Source organism: Scleropages formosus, chromosome 12 (genome assembly GCF_900964775.1).
Source record: "Scleropages formosus chromosome 12, fSclFor1.1, whole genome shotgun sequence".
NCBI classification, from domain to species: domain Eukaryota; kingdom Metazoa; phylum Chordata; class Actinopteri; order Osteoglossiformes; family Osteoglossidae; genus Scleropages; species Scleropages formosus.
The window spans coordinates 14,032,077-14,051,869 of NC_041817.1; the positions used below are offsets into that span (position 1 = coordinate 14,032,077).

The following is a 19,793-nucleotide window of genomic DNA, read 5'->3' on the forward strand; positions in this document are numbered from 1 at the left end:
CACGTTTGAAATCTGCTGCTTGAATAATAAGGTCTGCACGATGAGTGCGGCTATGCCTTTCACTGCTTGGAAAAGAAATGGTGTGCGGCAAGCGAAAGGCCTGCAAGTATTCTTGTTTTCAAAGAAAGTGTCTGCAGTTAAAAATGAAATACTTTGATTTGTTGAGCCCCTGAGGCCTGTAGTGATAAAGGGAAGCATGTGCACAAAAGGGGATTTAGTAGGCAGGTGATAACCACCATAGCCAATCCTGCGGCACTGTGTGCTTTTATGTGTATACATGTATTTCTCTGTGTGCTTGTGCATTTTGTACGCGAGAGAGGGAGAGAGGGATGAAGGATAATACTGTTTATAGTTCTGCTGTCGTAAAGCGTTGTAATTTCTTTTTATTTTTTCTTTCTTAAAAAAGTTAATTTTATTAAAAAAGCGAAGAAAAAACTTTTCCTTATGGCACGGTGTCCCCATCAGCCACCAGCCTGCAGCAACCCTGCTGCTGTGAAAAACACCGAAACGGCATTCCGCCCCTCCTGAAACATGACTGTTTGCCCTTGCGTTCCAGACGTGCCCTCGAGTCCACACTCCGTGCGGCTCAGCTCGGTGGCCCAGCGTGTTGCCACAGTTACCTTCATGAAGCCAGAATCCCACGGCGGGGTCCCCATCAGTCACTACCTGGTCAAGTACAAGGACATCGGCATGCAGGACTGGAGGGATGTAAAGTCACATGGCGTACAGAGTGAGTCACCGCTCCCTGTGCATAGAGCATCTGCCAAATCCATAGTTATACATCTGGTGCCTCATGAATTCCTTACGCTCCACTCACCCATGATTTATAACAAAATTAATGGATGTGCTAAATAGTTGTATTTCCAGTGCAGTCATATAAAATACTTAAGTACAGTTAGAAAAACCACTCTTGCACATGCATAGTGCCAGTAAAAAGTGCGGGTACACATGCGAAACCTGGACAGTACCTGTATGAGACAAGCTGGGCAGAAGGGTCAAAGCAATGTCACCTACAAGTGTTCTACCTCTTGCTGCAGAAGAGCTCGGAAGACATGTCCAGTAATTACATAACCTTTATTTATCTGCTTGAGTAATAAATAACGTAATTACAAAGGGGTGCGGTGGTGCAGTGGGTTGGACCACAGTCCTGCTCTCTGGTGGGTCTGGGGTTCGAGTCCCGCTTGGGGTGCCTTGTGACGGACTGGCGTCCCGTCCCGGGTGTGTCCCCTCCCCCTCCGGCCTTACGCCCTGTGTTACCGGGTAGGCTCCGGTTCCCCGTGACCCTGTATGGGACAAGCGGTTCTGAAAATGTGTGTGTGTGTGTGTGTTTCCATTCAATAAGTGCACCATCATCTGTGTATAATAAAATCCAGTATCTTTTTTCATCATTTGGATTTTTTGGACCATATCTGGTAGAGTACATGTGGACAAAGGAAGAGAAGATTAGAACTGAGCACTGCATATTTATCAAGGGTAGGATGTGAACTTTTAGTGCTCTGCTTATACTGCATACAAACCCAAAGACTGTGAGGGGAATTTGTCACAGATATGCTTTGTAATTCCTTTGTATTTTTTTATGTCCTTAGAATATGATATCTAAGAAAGTATATAATTTGTATGATAATTAAGTGTGATCATTTTTAGATATACAAGGTATTTTTACAGTTGTTAAAGAAGCAGAGAGATTCAGAATTTTATAGCAGACACACTGGATTACCTCCAGTATTAGTAGTTCAGGAATAACAAGGCAAAGCATAATTCTTCACTTTTTTACTGTGATTTGGAATTATAATGTAACCAGGTCTAGAAGTGACACTGAAATCACTGTACTGAAATAGTAGGACTGAATGACAACAGAAAACTAGTTCAATTACCCTTCATGACAAATTCATTTTCCACTGTGGCATAAGATGACTTGTGCACCCTCACCGTTCACTGGTTTTCTTCTATATATATATATATATATATATATATATATATATATATTTCCTTTTTTTTTTTTTCCATCAGTATCATTCCAATGGAACTCAAAATGGCTTTCAGACTGAAATGTGCCATTGTGATCATTGCATACCACCATAGATAGTGCTTATTTTTCAGAGTTCAAAATAAAGTTAGGCTAATTACCTTGAGGAACAGATTACTGGTCTGAGATTGCAGTGCTGCAAGGACCCACACTGTTGTTGTAAGCAGGAAATGAGTCGGAAAGTATCCTTTCTTAGTTTGAGGTTTTTTGCTTTCTCAAGACTCGCTCTGTCAGATTTAATTACATCTTAAATATGCACAAAAACCATTTTCAATTCTTCACTGCCTGTTTTATGTTTTTTTGTTTGCCTTTTGCTATAAGCTCATATTTGTACATTTTTGCACATTTTACTGATAACAAAAATTAAAGGTATATATATCACACATGCATAGTAATTCAAGAACTCAGTTCTGTTTTGCATAAGTTTTATTAGGTCTCTTCATTTGAATGCAATATCTAGAAGTATTCAATAAGTATTTAAAAACTATATGTATTTTAATTCTCTCATTATGAGTGCGATGTTAGATATTCACATCAAATTTACATGACAAGCTTGCATAGAGGCCCTTGCTGCATGTTGTAGAGTCATACTTGTTCTGGAATTTCATCATTTCCAACTTTATATAACTATTAACCAACTGAGACATGTAGGCAATAGCCTGGTCGAGACAGGGAGCAGACAAGAGGTAGTAGCAGCTAAAGTGAAAAGAAAAAAAAAAAAAACTATCATATGTGTTTAATATCAAAAAACACCACAAAGCCTTCAAAATACAACTAATCATACTGCAATTTACCCATTTTTACAACTTAGCTTTTTTACATTGCTCATGTTTGGGTAAGAATCTTGCTCAAGGGCACTACAGAAGGAGTTGGAATATGAACTGAGAACCTTCACTTCTAAGGCAAAGGCTTTTAACAGTTACCCTTACTGCTGGTCCTACATATGTTTTCTAGGAAGGAAGGGTTACACATTTGGTAATATCTGTGGAGGAAAAAAAAATTCAGCTGGGTTAAAGGTGCTGAGAGACATTTCTCAACTAGAAAAGCTGTCTCACCTAAGACAGACACTTGAAAACATCAGGTAAGTGCCTGAGCTCTCCTTCCACCAAACTACATAACATAATATTGCAAAATCGATGTTGTCTTACCTTTAAAAAAGAGGAAAGAAATCTCTTCATCGTGCAAAAAAAAAAAAAAGAAAAACATTTAAATGGCTTGCGTTTTTAGAGAGACTCCACTGTATTTCCAGTTCATTCTTGTCCATTCTTACAGTAAGAATGATGTCAGTTGAAAGGAATCAGCAAGCCCCACTGGCATAAAAATATTTAATGTCTTTCTGCATAATAGATGCTAATTGTCTCAGTTGCATGGATTTTCTCACCTTTCCATGATTTTCAAAAGCTTTTAGCAGCCTCCCTTCACATTTTCTGTATTATTTCTGTTAATAGTTTATTTAATAGTCCTTTTATCCAAAAGAACTGCAATCATTTATGTGTGTGGATAATTTGTAGTTGTTCAGGAGAACATCTTTTCTTTCCCTAGTTGCTGCTTTGGGTTTGGCTTTCAGTCATGTAAGATTAAAGAATAAAGACACATAGCTGTAAGATCCCGCTCACATGGATGTTGTGCAAACTCTAACTTTGCACCAGCCATAAGTCATACAGTAGCAGGGGGGACAGTTTGCTTCGGGGAACACTAGTATGGTCAAACAGTGTGTGTATTCAAGGCTCCCATGGGGTACACTTAATGAGTTGTCTTGGACAACATGAGACCTCACTGCAGGAAGCCTGAAACTTCAATCCTTTGGCCCGATAAAGCCGAAGGGCTGGAATACCAAATCTCATCCGCAGCCCAGAGCACCCTTGGTTTATGCTACAGCAACAAGACTGCAGATTGATTTTTTACAGCTCCCAGGAGGGTTTGTGTGATGTTAAACCCTTGACAAGGAAACTTGAAGAACAAGTAAGTTTAGACATTAAGCGAGATTGACAATCCTGAAAGGCATGCAGCTAATTGCAGTAATTGTATAGTTAATTGAAATGCAAAGAGGGAGAGCAAGAATTGAAAACAGTGGTAGATGGAGGGAAACGGTGAATGGGCACCACGCAGCCAAAGACTGAAGGAAGAAATAAAGACAAAGAAGTAAAAGAAAATGATCAACCATTATCTGACATTGTTTAGCCAATGGTATGATCTGTAAGTGAATCAATAAAATTTGTTAATTATAGAGTACATCTTAGAGTAAACACTTTTAACAGAAGCTATTAGGAAACAAACAGAAAATAAAACTCTTGCAGTCAGCCAAAGATAATTCCAAGTTTGCAAGTCTCCACAGACCTTTTGTTTACTGCTATGAGGCAGATTGGCAAAGTGAAATGGTGTGTTACGCAAGGATTTCAGGTATCAAAGGCATATGCACTTCATACTTCTGACTTTTGGTTTTGTCAAGCAAATTAAAGGCACCATTAAAACCAGGTTGTTACCACTTGTAAGTGCTTCCTTTTGCATTAATTTCACATTTTACTTAATTACTAAGAAAAGAGTTGTCAGAGGTTTTCTTTCTATCTGCATAAAAACATCCACTCAGGTTCAGCAAAACCCAACTTTGAATTAAAGTCCTTTTGGGTTTTGTGCTAAATGGAACACAAAGCTATGTAAATTACACTGACAATGAAGGAACGGGCTATTTACTATTTTTTATGCAATCGCTGATTAGTCCTGAATTGCCTATAATGAATATTTATGAACTCTTTGAATGGCTTTTTTTTCACAGTCTTCTGAATAAAGTACTACTAGCTGGCAGTTTGAGATGACAGTTATATTTGGCAGACATTAAACTAGAAGGAAAATAGGCACTATTAGACTGAACTAGTAACTCTTCAAAAATAAGCTGAAACGGAAATGAGTAATGTGCTGTACAGCAGCATTCTTTTTCTTTTTCAAATTTCCCCTTTTCTTTTTTGTTGTGTGTGGCAAAAATAAAACATATTATTATTATTATTATTATTATTATTAACTAAATATGTATGAGCAGTGACAACACCTTAAAATATCTGTTTAAAAAGGCAGCTTCAAATATTATTCATATGAGACTGAGTTTTAAATGAGACAACATGAGACAGATAACTGAGGCAAAATAGTTAGCTGCCAGAACTGCACTACCAGAACTATTTAATGTCATAAAAAGAGCTGGGTTGAAAATCACAGTGGCATATATGAGACTAAGGAAAAAAGGGAAGTGTGAACAGTGGTTGAAACTCAAAGGTCACATGCTGAGAGATACTTTCACTTAGGATAGTTGCTAAAAAAACGCATTACTGCGACCTTTAAAGATAACACAGAATTAAATGAACACTTCTATGACCAAGTTTCCACCAGTGCCTTCTGTTGTGATTTATACAAAGCTGGCATTTGTGATAGAGTTGCTTTTTGTAACCTACATGTGTCTGACACCAGTGGGTAGAAATGCAACTTCAAATTTTAAATAGCAAAACATGGCCCTTTGGTAATAGGTTAACAGGCACTGTAAAGGTTAGCACTGCCTCCTGTGGACCTTTGGAACTAGTTTACCATATTAATATTCAGTGCTGCTTGAAAGTATGAGAATCCTATGTTTTAGCACAAAATTGTTATTTAATGAGAAGCACTCTTTTTCATCTGACAGAATAGGTTTGTAATTTCCAATTCCGTATGTTGGATCCAAGGAAGTCATGTGTCTTAGAAAAAAATAAGTATACTGCAGGTGAAAAATAAATTTTAAAAAAGTTTCCTTTTTTTTTAAAAAAAAAAAAACTTGGTAAGTACTATCTGGTGCACAAATCATAATCATTGATTCATTTTGATAGCAATGGCCATCCTATTTCAAGCAGCACTGTACGTCTTTCCAAACAGGAAAGACACACAAACTCCATATACGCAATGCTAGGTTTGAACAAATCCCCAAGCAAATAGCTCAGGATCCGTTAAGGATTTTCTTCACCGACTGAATTCTTTTTTTCATAGGATAAGGAATTTCTCTGTGCATAATTAAGGACTTGTAAAACAGAACTCCAGAAGAACTGAAATACTTCTGAAGGCAAAGCATGGCCTTACTGATTTTAGTAACTTGAAATGAGTAACAATAATGACCAAACAACATAGACAAATAATAGACAAATGATAGACTGTACCTTTGAAAGAACTTAACCCTCAGAAATACCAATTTGTTCTTTCCATCAGCAGTGGAAACCAAATGATTCAATTTCAGGAAAGAATATATTTTATCAATCCTAATATTTCAAAAGTGGAACTATATTAAGAATAATTATGATTATATTTTTGTTCTCAGGGTATTTCCCTCATGGACTCACTCATTTTCGGTAGCAACTTATTATTAGTCCGAATAAGGCTGGGCAGGGCACTGTCATAACCAAGCTGCCCTATTGGCCACATATTGAATTTCTGTCCTCAGAGACAATGACTCTCAGATGCAATACCATCAGATAAGCATCATCAAGAAGACAGAATAGACTGAGGAGTGAGGATTATGCTCATTTTCAAAATCATGATGAATACATGGTGAGTTTTGTGACTAGAAAAGCACACAGATTAGGGATAGCATTATGTGGGTTTTCTGTATGAATTGAAAGCATGGATAACTGTAGAAGATGCTTGGATTCAAACATAATATGCTTTGGGTGTCTGGATTTCAGTCATATTGCAGGCTTTCACTCTGAGGCTATATACTGTATACTCTTTTATATACCATATGGAATAATGGTGGTGCATGTGGATCAAGAGTGATTTTGAGTCCAACATGTTGAACGTGGAAAATGTGATAAAATTATATTTATTTCTTTTTTTGTATAATGATTATTGGAGGATCCAGGCACCTACAACGAAAAAATCAAGCAATTTAAACCATGAACTGTGGTAGCCAGATGTAAACTAAATCTAGAACACAGTCATAATGATGGAGCAGGGCAGCAATATATAAGTCTTAATGAGCTCTGCTATGACTTGGGAAATGGGTGCATGGATGCATAAATACATGAATTAATGTTTGAATTAATGTAAAATAATGTGTAATTTTGAATTCTGAAACTCCTACAAAAGCAATATCCTTACAGATATACAGGTGAGAATATTTAATGGCAAGCAAAATGAGAACGGTGTTTTTGAAGTGGATTTTTTATGGATATGATGTTGGTGGAATGTAAGTTTCATGAGAAATTGTAATGGTCTGTTACTATCTAAAGAAGCCTGTATTTAAATTTACATGTATTCATTCCAAAAGGACTTACAGTGTTAAGATACTTACAATTATTTACCCATTTCTACACCTGGATTATTTTAATGAAGCTATTTGGGGTAAGTACCTTGCTCAAGGGTACTACAGATGGAGGTGGGAATCGAACCTACCACCTTCTGAAAAAACAGGCCCCACCTTTTTGGTGATCCCCGTCACTGAAACCAAATAATTTACAGCAGGATAACCATGAAAGCCAGCAGTGCAGTTTCCGTTGTCCTTTCAAACTAGAGTATTTGAATTTGGCGTGCAAAAAGTATTGAGCATTTTTGGCAATAAATAGCACTGTAACCATTGTCCATAGAGTCTTGTAAGTGCAAGTTGAGATAATAATGACAAAGCTGGGATTACTGTGACTGAATTTAAAAAGCAATCATTTTCACTGCACATATTAAGCTGAGCTGATTTTACCATAACATATTTGTGTTGGAACTGTTTTGGTATACCTCATATACATATACCCTCATACTGTTCATATTGTCCTTCTCGCACTGCAGCCATGGTGCAGCTGACCGACCTGGAGCCCAACAGCACATACGAGGTCCGGGTGGCAGCTGTGAATGGAAAGGGCCAAGGGGAGTTCAGCCACACAGAGAGTTTCCAGACGCTGCCCATTCGTGAGTTACCCCGTTCTTATTTATCCAAAACATTCTTCATCAGGGAATCTGTTGCTCCTATGGCGTGGGTGTGTTGTGAAAGGTAAACAGTGAGGGAGAGAAGCACTATGTTTGTTTAAGTTCTTGTGTTCTTGTTTTGCTTTTCAGTGTATTAAGAGTCAGATCTAAAATAAGAATTAGCATGCATGTTTTTCATGATATTGGCTAGTGCACAAAACATTATTGTGTTTTCTACTCATTATGCAGGAGAACCTAGTCCCCCGGGTGTGCATGGCCAGAGGAATATAGGGAAGGCCTATAAATTGGGTTTGATCAAACAAGATGATGGAGGGATGCCAATTGTTGAGTACATCGTCAAATACAGGGCGGTGAGTCTTGCCAGTCTATCCTGTAATAACCACTTTATCGTCTGACTCCAAACGCTCCACATCATATCAGGATGCTCTAAAGACCACATTTCAATCTAACAATAATGCACCAATATATCACAGCATATCTTCATGAAAATATGACACTAGAGCTCAATAAGAAAATTAAACTGCAATACTAAAAATGCAATACAAGAACATCTGTAGACTAAGTGATTCCTCCACCACTAGCATAGGCTGTAACCTTTATCATTAATGAAATTAACATTATGATCATTGGACTTGGATGAATACTGAAAACAGAAAGACACTAAAATGACAGTCAAATATTGCCTTGTCAGCTGGTATTCATATTTTCAAATTAATGGACAGGTGACCCATAGGATCTATGGTTTTGGACAAAGAAAAAAAAAACTTAGCATAGCAAGCTTCACACTCATTTGTGGTAAATTAATGTAATGGTGCAGTAACAGAAAATACAACCAAAATGAAATTGTTTGTTTGTTAAATAATGCCAGCCTGCGGTGAGTAACTGGTGGCACTGTAGCAGGTTTTGATGAGGGAGCAAGTTTATACCAGATATGCTTGTTCACAGTCTGAGTAGAAACTGGCAGTGAGCTTTTATTGGCAGTCTGTTAAATGCAGGGATATGTAAATACATACGGTATGTTATTCATGTACGTGCAAATATACAGGCTTCCCTCACCATTCGAAGGTAACGTGTTCCTAAAAACTCTTTCTAAGGTGAATTCCAATAAACTGAAGACATACTTATAGTTTGCTTCAGTGGTAGAGTCTCACTGTTCTTAGATGGCAAATTCACAGACACAGAAATGCAATTAAAGAGTGAAAGAGTTTAATGTCCTTGTAAAGAATGCTGAGTTGTTTACAATATTCACTTGTCCAAACAGCATCATAACATAAACCACAGAACTAAACACAATGTACAAGGCTATGCAATTGCATTTCTTCACCATGAATATGTTGTACATTCCAGCTCCCCCTTTGTTGTACTCAGGACTTCCTTATTTACCACAGGCTCCACCACTTTCAGACCATACCATATTTTAAACTTCCAAGATTAAATATTATGGTCATACCTAAGCACGGAACAAAGAATACATCGTCAACAACCACTTGTCCTGAGGGGGGTGGCGGCGAGCCTTACCTGGCAACACAGGGCACAATGTCAATAGCAGGGAGGGGACACACCCAGGATGGGACACCAGTCCATCACCAGGCACCCCAAGCAGGGCTGAAATCCCAGACTTGCCACACAGTGGGCACCAGTGGAACACGCTACACCACCATGCCCTCTTGAGACAAAGCTGTAGGGATTGTGTATTTGGCACTTATAGCCTATTCAGATATCAAAACAAATTCATAAATATACATTTCACATCACAATTGCCAGCACATATTGAACATCCATTCCATAATGGTACATACTCAAAACAAGGGTGGGAACTTCGCATGGGGGATTAGAAATCCTGCTGAAATGGGTTGCCTCTTTTTGGCATCAAGGAAAGAGTAACTAACCCCAAATGGGTAGTTTGGAACAACAGCAGGAACAATGTCCAAAAAAACGTGATAAAAGCAAAGGTAAGTACTGCATACTGCATATGTACATGGTTAGGGAAGGAGTAAGTGAATTTTCCCCAAAACACAAAATAATGGTACCTATTATCTGTAGCAACATGACCTAACACTGTTTTGTTTGTTTGTGTTCCCACAAACACACTGCTGTGATTTTGTCATCTTTTGTGTTTCCCTTGTTGCCAGTATGGTGAGAGTGGCTGTGTGTTCTTATGGATGTACAACGTAGGTCAGTGGCCATACTGGGACAGCCTGGTTCTTCCGATTAATGTAACTGCATTTTTTTTTTTCTTTTTTTTTCCACTTATCATACCAACAAATGAGTGGAATGGAAGTTTTCCAAATAGATGATAGAGATGGCACAGAGAAAGAGATAAAGGGAAAAAAAGACAAAGAAGAGGAATAATAAATATGGCGGAATAAATAAGGTGGTTATGGAGAAACTGTGAAACTCTTTCCCCTTTTTCCTGTCAGTAAGAGATCCCCACTTTCTGGTCTCACTCTTAAACATAATACTCAGTGAGTCCTGTTCATTAACAATCTTCGTTAAAAGAGATGCACAGATGCATCTTGAAAAAGGAAGTTTCACTCCCATATGCATAACTCCTTCTATCATAGAGCAATCTAAGAAAAACACAGGGTGCCCTCATTTACAAATAATCAATTAAAGAGACTTCCACACACACACACACACACATTTTCTGAACCGCTTGTCCCATACGGGATCGCGGGGAACCGGAGCCTAACCCAGCAATACAGGGCATAAGGCTGGAGGGGGAGGGGACACACCCAGGATGGGACGCCAGTCCATCGCAAGGCACCCCAAGTGGGACTCGAACCCCAGACCCACTGGAGAGCAGGACCTGGTCCCCGCCACTGTGCCACCGCGTCCCCCTCTATAAGTCTTAACTCAAGGCCATAACTAGTTTCTATAGCCTTTTTGTGAACTCGGAATTTACATCTACATGGTCAAATAATGGCATTCACATCCCATTAGTTGCAAAACTGTTATCTAAACTGCCTTTTTTATCCTGGCTTTGCAAACAATGGCATGAAAATTTCCTATTCTGAAGGAGATTTGTTGCAGCTGCAGACACAAAAGGAAGACTGCAGGAAATTGAGATATAGAGTGACAAGGTCTGGCACTGTACAAAATATTTACTGTACCATTTAGACCACTGAGAAACACTTTTCTCTCCTCTTCCCCAGGATGGCGTGTGGTTTTTTTGTTTCAGTCTCCATGTCTGTCAGATAACTCCCAGAGAGGTAACTACAGCTGGTGTAGTCTCATTCTGCATATTGAAGTGTGGCAAGATAGAATGTGAAGCAAACGACAGGAGAAGGTGGAGAATTGGTCTTTTCTTTATGAGTTCAGCCCTAAGCCATCTCAGGCTACTGCATTGCATAGAAAGGAAAGCAGACAGGCTTTTTTATAAACCACTTTCATCTTCAATGAGATTATTTCCACATCTTCTGTTGCACCTCAGAAAATGCAGGCATATCCGAGCAGAGAGGAAAGAGCTCTAAATTCAACCTACACATACATTATTTGGGCATCAGGCTAAGGTGATGGCTGTAAAATTTGCTTAAGTTATGTAATGATTATATATATATGTGTCATTGGCTCAGCAGGAAACATTTTCTCCAGGCTTGAATTCAGCCTTGGCTCTGACTACATGGAGTATGCAGGTCTCTCTTGTGTTATACTGGTTTTTGTTGTCTGCTCAGTTTTCCTCCCACATTCAAAAATGTAATGCTCAGTTTGGGGTGCTGTAGTTTTCCTGGTGTGTATGTGTGTGTCTTTGTGTTTACAAGTGTCCTGCAATGGACTGAAATGCCCTTCATAGAGTATTCCAGGATTGTCATTGCCACCCTGAGTGGACATGCAGAACAGTGCATGTTTAGTTAGCAGAGCCCCGGAAATCTGTCTACATACATGTATGTTATCTGCCTTTGTCTGATGATGAAAACGGTGTATGGAAAAGGGTAAATTCTTCATGCTGAAGAATGCGTCCTACCAAAACATGTCCGTATCGAAAAGTAAAACATCTTTCAGTATGCTTGAGGTGTGCTTTCCTATCGTTGCTCCAAAATCGTACATACAGCAGTGGGTTTTGAGTATCCAAGCCCTTTATTTCTTTTTCTTATTACAAGTTGACAGTGTCTTTTGTATTTTTCTAAATAGCACATAGCCAATTTATAAACACTGGAATGTTCCCTCTTTCTCAAAGATGGAGACAGAGCAGACACAAGGTAGCTGACGAAATTGGTTGTGTATTTTTCAGCAAGAGAAAGAGGAGTCCTGGATGACGAAGTTGGTCCCTGGAACAAGTGACTCTGTGGTCCTTCAGCCGCTAGAGTGGGGTACACGCTACGCAGTAGAAATCACAGCAAGGAATGTGAAGGGTTTATCAGAGCCTACTTTCTTCCAGTTCGTCATGGCCCAGAAGCCAGACATCACAGGTATGCACACGTCCGTCCTTTTTCATCTGTTTCTTTACCTGTCATGGGTATGTGCAAATCCAGAGTTGTAATTTAGACACATTGTTTCTCATACAGAAAAAGGAATTTCAGTCAAATGTTAGTTAGCAGGCAAACTGGCGAGGGCAGACTGAGCTGAAGGTTTGATGGGGTATGTAGTCAGCAAGAGCTGTTGACACCATTTTTCCAAATGGGATTCTTTTATACCACTTTGACAGAGGGCAGATTTTTTTTGTATCCTTCCTTTTTTACAGGCCTTATGGCACTGAGAACTAATGGCATTTGTCTTGTGACTTGAAGTATTATAGCCTTGGAAGCAAGGACCTTATACAACACTCAAAGATTCTCAGAATTATAATTTATTGTGGTCCAATAATACAGTTATGCTATTTCAGGAGGATATGCCTTATTCTATTATGAACCTTCCATTATCTCTTGGAAGCAGGTGTGTAGGTGTTCTTAAGTTAGTCTTAAATGCATACATGTATTTTTTAGGATGTTCAGGCTCTTCTGTTGCTGAGATATACAATTCTTCTGCTCTTTATACAACTGGAATACTAGTTGGGTGTTTATGTCTTATAAAATACCCATGCATGACTCTGAAGTTAGTGTGTCTTTGTTGCTGACATCATGATATGTAACGGTGTGTCCAGACCAAGGATGTCAATGAGTAGGTGAAATCATGGACAGGTTTATGTACTTTATCTATTGACTTTTTCATCAAGCAAAACACAAAGTGCTTTTCGATGCAACCCAAAAACAAGTACAGGTTAATTTCAAAGCTCTCCAAAATTGCCCAACGCCTCTGTCCCTCCATCCTCAGCCGCACAACCCTCAGTATTGTTGGTCTTACAGTCCCTACTGAAATTCAGCTGCCGTGAAATAATGGAATGGTTTGGAATCTTCAGCTCAGTGCCACCAATGCCCTTTATTCAACCTACATGAAACCATTGCCTGTTATGTTTTAACTTCCTATGGCCTTTATCCAAGAAGTACAGCCTGTTTGAATTTCTTGAGGTCTCCAAGCTGGCTCAAGAGTCACAACAGGCTTTTGGTTCTACATACTTGAAAAATTGCTGCTGAAGCATGATTAATATTGTACTTTCCAGCAATGAATATTATGATACATGTTCTTGTGCAAGAAGAGAAGTGTAGCAAGGATAAAATAATCCAACTTCACCTTGGTTACAGTACACTAAATAAAAGCTGTTGTTGTTGCTATTTGAATAGACGATATTTCTGTAGATATTCTGGTTTTTGAGAATATAATACCATTTATGTTTGCTTCCCTGAATACTTATTATGCCAGATTTGCTTGCATTTATCATGTTTCCAACTGATTAAAATCAGAGACAGTCAGGCTGTCTGTGAAATCTGAGAACATATTTACTGAAGCAAGCATGTTTGCACATATAAATATTCGGATGAACACACTTTCATACCCACAAAAACAAGCAAAATGCACGCACAAGCATCCATAAGTGCAAATGGTCTGCCTATAAATGTCCTTTTTTTCTTGTACACAAAAGTAAATAGAGATATATGACCTAATCACTTTATATTATCCTTGGCACAAAACAGGACACTTAATTTGCAAATATTAAAATTTTGATTGTTACACCATCTGATTTTCTATTAGCAATTAGATGATCAAAAAACCATGTAAACTCATTCAGCTTTCATTTTCTTACGCTTGGGAAGTCTTCATGTCTGTTTGGTTTAGTGTGGAAAAAGAGCTTAGGAAGAGTGATGTTAGGCTGCATCCAATCCATGTAAGATTAAACAGAAAACCTTTCATAATCATGACTTTTTTTTGATAATGTTGCATTCTCACTATTATTTATTCCCCAAATTTAAGAAGTACAAATTGTGTTTTTCACATTTCCATAGGATTCTGTAAAATACATAATTGTTGCACACTGAATCAAACAAATGTTCAGGAAGCAACATTAAACTTATGTTCTCAATGCTCTCGAAAGCACATGTAAAAAACTTATTATTAATAATAATAATACATAAACTTATTACTAGTTTATGTAAATAAATATAAACACAAAAAAAACAAAAACAGGGTCCTTTCTTTACATGTTCAACGTCAAGCTAAAATTGGGAATCGAGTTACATTAAAGTTTTTGCAAGACTTGGACACTAATAATTAGGGATATAACTATGAAAGTTCTTATAAATACCTATTGAGGCACTGTGGACTAGGGACTATATTTCTGTCTGTACACATTTGTGCATCTTTGTGTATGCTTTTCATTATGATCTCATTTTTGGGGTCTTGTAGGGTGGCATAACAATATTAGCAAGCGACCAGTTTTTAAAAGCAACTGCGGAAACTTAAGTAGAGAATTATTGTGATGAAGAAGGGTTTAAGTAGCTAATTTTATATGTATGTATCTTGCATCTGTGTATGTTGAGTAGCTGATCTTGATTGAGCGCTGTGTTTGTTTAAAGCATTTTATTATACTTCCATACCATCCTATAATATGCGGTATTGAAAAGAAAACGACAATGTCACAAAGTTTTGCAGTGGGTAAATTGAAGTAGCCGTGTGTTATTTCCTTATTCGCTGAAAAAGAAGCTGAAACATTCTCCACAGGATCTATGCTTTTTTTCATCCTTTCTGGAAATATTCCACCCCGATATTTTGTGTTTGTGAAAAGACTTCCAGGAAAGAAACAGATTCGTTCCTCAGCACTGATGGAGACCGTTTTTTCTGACAGAAGGCTGCCCCAGTGTACTCAGGCTAAGCGTTCGTTATCTTTGCTGTGACTTAAGTGACTCTGTGTCAGAGCTACTTGTGAGATGGAAAACAAGCCTGTGTAACGGTTTGTTTGAACGTGATTGCCTGTCTGCTCTTATTAGGGTTCTCTATTGTGCACTAGAACCCTGGAGACAAGAGAGAAAAAAGACAGAGAACTGCAAGTTTAATTCATCTCAGCAGACACTGGCAAGCTTAAGACTATTTAATATGATGTTCTGTTGTAATTTTCTTCTTCTTCTTCTTCTTCTCATTATTATTATTATTATTATTATTATTATTATTATTATTATTATTATTGAATATAATTGAGTTCAAGATTGCAAAATTTCAGTCTACTTTCAAGTGGCAATCCAGACTTAAAAAAGAAAAATTATTAATAAAAAAATCTTTAAATACGTAAACCCAAAGTTTACATTCCAGTGACATCCCACATTATTATTACAAAAGCCAAAAAAAAAAAAAAGAAAAAAATAGGTGTGTCTGAGTGTGCATTTATTCATTAGTCCTTCAGTGTGCTTTGTATACGGGAAGTGCACTTAGTCGTAACTCTGTAAGTAAATATGTTATTTTGTCTTGTTAATCAATTTCCATTTGTGCATTTTTTTCTCTTTCCTCCCCTTCCCCCCTTTCCTTTCTAATCCACAATTTCCAATTGTCTGCCTTTCTGCTGTTTCTCTCCAAACAATCTTGCTGTTCAACTCCTTCCCAATGAATAATGCATCACATTCTGGGCTATCACACATCACTGCGGTTTTTGTTTCACAATGAACTATCACTAAACCTACTTTTCTATCCTTTTATAAACTCTGCTTGAAAATGTCAATGATTGCCATCTTGCCCTTGGTTCTTTATTTTCCAATTTCTTCTCTTTGCCTGCATTTGTAAATCGCAATATGCTGTTCTTTTCCACTTAAATAATGAATTCTGTCCTGTCTGTACCCAATGCTTCTCAAATTACTGTGTTTACTGTGGAACCCTTTTATCTCATGTTCTCTTATGTTGCATCATGTCTTCCAAACTACATTTGTGCACATCATTTCACCGTGGATCAACCAAACTTTTGTGAAACCATTACCTCTTTTTTTATTAATACATTGTTTTTCTGACTTTTTTCTAATTTGCTAAATATCAATTGTACCACCTTTGAAATGCTCATCACTCTGGTGCGAAAAAACCCACACAAACACACTACATCCACGCACTAAATCCTTGCATCATGTCGCCAATAATAAATCTTGCTGGTCCCCTGCTGCCCTGCTTTTAAACGTAACTTTCATAATCCTGATCATTACCTATCTGGGTGCCATCCTCCCACCCTCAAAAAATCACTTCATTACAGATTACCCCCGGGAAAGTGAACATGGAGGAGCCCCCAGGCAAGCCACCGGTGCTGCTGATGCCATCGGATTCATCCTCTCCCTCGCCCTCCATTTATATCACTGTTGATGTCCCCCATCCAACCACCACTGACCTGCCAGAGCATGAAGTGTGCTGGACACAGAGCCCGTGACTTTTCTGTTCCAGTATCAGCGGAATGCTTTGTGTGTGTGTGTGTGTGTGTGTATGTCAGTGTGTGTTTAATTGGATGTTTAATTGTTTGTGGGATTCTGCTTATGTCGCTGTATCTGTGTCTTGGATTTTTCAGCACATGTGCACAACCGTGGAAGCTAAGAGTGAAAAGAATTTTGACAGGCACTGTCATTGCGCACTGTGTATTGGGTGCTGGCCTTTTTTGATGGACTGGAGAGAGCAGTCATTCAGCCTCCCAGCATCTACACTCTTCTCATTTTCTCATGTGACTTCTCTCTTATAAGTCCAAGAGTCAATTTGTATGAAAAACCATGTATGTGACACAGTAGCTTGAGATGGACAGGACCCTGTGGACTTGTTCACTCCACAGGTCTGATCTCTTACTGTTCTCTGTAACTAAGAGCTGTCTGTCTGTGTCTCCTGTCTGTCCATTGGAAATTGCTTTCACTTCTGCTGTGCTTTATGTTTTGAACTTTATTGCACATATCATCAAAATGCAAATGAGCTACTGACTTTGCAAATGCAGGTTTTCCTATTGTTGTTGGGACAGGATGAGTGCCGTGGAGATGCTTTCATGCTAACTAGTAGATACGGCATCCAGGTGGAGAATGTTGTTTCGGACTCTGTAGGGAAATATGGAGTTAGTGTCACATTTAGAGAATATGCACTGTAGAATGCCATTTCAGCTACACTTGTAAAATTTTATATGGGTAACATTAAAAGAAAAAAAAAAACCTAAGTTCATCTGTTCTTTTTCATTGTTTTTGAGTTGCTTTTTGAAATTATCTACACTCTTTAAATATCAGTACTGTATGCTAGTACTGAACGTTTTTTTTTTTCCCTATAGCAAAGCAACCAGAACACACACACACACACACACACACACTTTCTGAACTGCTTGTCCCATATGGGGTCGCAGGGAACCGGAGCCTACCCAGCAACACAGGGCGTAAGGCCGGAAGGGGAGGGGACACACCCAGGACAGGACGCCAGTCCATCGCAAGGCACCCCAAGTGGGACTCGAACCCCAGACCTGCTGGAGAGCAGGACCCGGCCCAACCCACTGCACCACTGCACCCCCTACCGCAACCAGAACACTTTATCGCTAATTCGAGTACAATCAGAATATCACAATTATGCCACGCAAAATTAATAAATTGTGTCTCGTGGGCTTTTCTTAAAACTTCACTCTTTCAGCATGTTTATGACAATTAGTTATTTCTCAAAATAAATGTTTGTATTATATTTGTTTAATTCGGAATGGAAATCTTAAATCAGTACCAACAGAAAGAAATTCTGTACCATATTACTCTCATGTTTCAAAATTAAGCTTTATACTACAGGCATTACATTTATAATGGGATGTTTTCGCAGAATTCTTTTTTAGAAAAGAAGCTGTACTTGACATAACCTTAATTAAAATTTGAAGGTAATGTTTAATTGTATTCATTCTTTCTGTCACTCTATAGTGTGGTGTGAATATCACCTAATGGGTTTCTTCCCCTCCCACCCAAATACTGTTCAGGTACTCTTTTTTTTTTTTTGACAAAGGTGTCAGTTCAGGGAAATAATGAAGTAAAATGGAGTAAAAACGTAGAAATGTCAAATTTTACTGAAGCATTGGCTTCCTTTTGCAAAAACAGCAACTCAACAACTTATACATATTTTTTCCTACAGTCCAGTGTATGTATGTGGTATATGTGTGCATGATACAATGATATATATGAAACTCAGAGTTAAAGTGAGTCTCTTGAAAAACTGAGTACATACTCCCTATGAAAAGAAAAAATTGAGACAGAAATATTGTTTCCTGTTCATACAGTAATTAGAATTTTGTATTACTTACCAGAACATGATATGACACTGGCAATCATCATCTAAAAATATTACAGAAATGGCATGCATTGCAAGAAAAATGCATTTTGGTCAAATGAACATTGTCTGAAATCCTTAGAAATACTGATTGGTTGTGTTACTTTGCTAAACTAATCTGATTAAAGTGCATCTCGAAATGACATAATCAAGATAAAGTTTTATCAAAATTGAGTCAAGGTTGTCTGTACGCCATCGGTAAACTGTACTTTCTAAATGCAGTTTGATGATGTTAATACTTTTAAAGCCTGGGTCAGTAATAACAGAACAGTAGCCTTATTTAATTAGGAATGCCCTTAACCAAATTTAGCAGCAATAAAGCATCAGAAAGAGGACATTTGTATAGGCATCCTTTTCATAACTTGATTTCCATTGCTTGTTCATTACTGTGCAATAGCATCATGGCTCTGTCTAACATTTGAGCATATACCAAGCAGCCGAGTAAGAAGTTTTGCAAAGGAACTGTTCTTTGCTTTTGGTGTGCTGGTTTTTGAGATCCTTGTTATCAAACCTGTTTGACACAAGCCTCATTACCCCATATATATCAGACCACTTTAACACCCACACATAACAGCTCAGGCATGGATGCTCAACCCTAATCAACCAAGTCTCTGTCACAGATGCTCACATGTAATGAAATGAGTCTTAAAACCAGCTGCAATAAGGTTCCATCCACTGGAACTAGCGAGAAATGCCAATGAGGTGTTAAATACAGCTGTTAATGACCATATAAATCAAAAAACAAACAGGGTCTGTATAGAGCAGGAAAGGGCTTTTACGCTACTGTACTGTATGTACTGCACATCCTTTGAAAGGCCTACAATTTTGAAAGGTTTCTAGAATAAACTGCAATTTAAGCAAACACAGAAACTAACATTTTCCCTCATTTTCAGATAACAATGTGTTTTTTCAACATCTGATTCACCTTTTGTTTAGTCTGAGGAACCTGCTATGCATAACAGAAGGTGCCATTGTTCACATTTGTCTTCCGTGGATCTGGTTTGGTATATATAACGCCATACCTAAAGGACTTTTTGATACTGAAGGTTGTCAGTTACTACCAGTCAAGCAGGTTCTTTATGTGTTACATGCATTTGCAGCTTTGAAGATAGAAGTCATCTCATGAAATGTATCCTTGGGGTTCTTGGGGCATCATGACTGTTGGTCTTTTGCTGTACCCACATTTCATCCAGCCTTTCTAAATTGGAAGTTTGTGACATTTTACAATGTGTCCCTGGAGCTACCT

General features: G+C 38.2%; 1 protein-coding gene across 4 annotated transcripts in view; it reads left to right on the forward strand.

The window, feature by feature from the left end:
• LOC108937610 (neural cell adhesion molecule 2) overlaps positions 1 to 19,793 on the forward strand; it is a 234,994-nt gene that overhangs the window by 204,230 nt on the left and 10,971 nt on the right. For 3 of the 4 annotated variants that reach the window (XM_018757633.2, XM_018757650.2, XM_018757642.2), the window contains exons 12-15: positions 557 to 730; positions 7,811 to 7,930; positions 8,177 to 8,298; positions 12,180 to 12,357. In XM_018757633.2, coding sequence (XP_018613149.1) covers positions 557 to 730; positions 7,811 to 7,930; positions 8,177 to 8,298; positions 12,180 to 12,357 — 594 coding nt within the window. Of the gene's footprint in view, positions 1 to 556; positions 731 to 7,810; positions 7,931 to 8,176; positions 8,299 to 12,179; positions 12,358 to 16,484; positions 17,356 to 19,793 lie in introns of those variants that run through there. The other variant, XM_018757659.2, reaches the window with a different exon arrangement.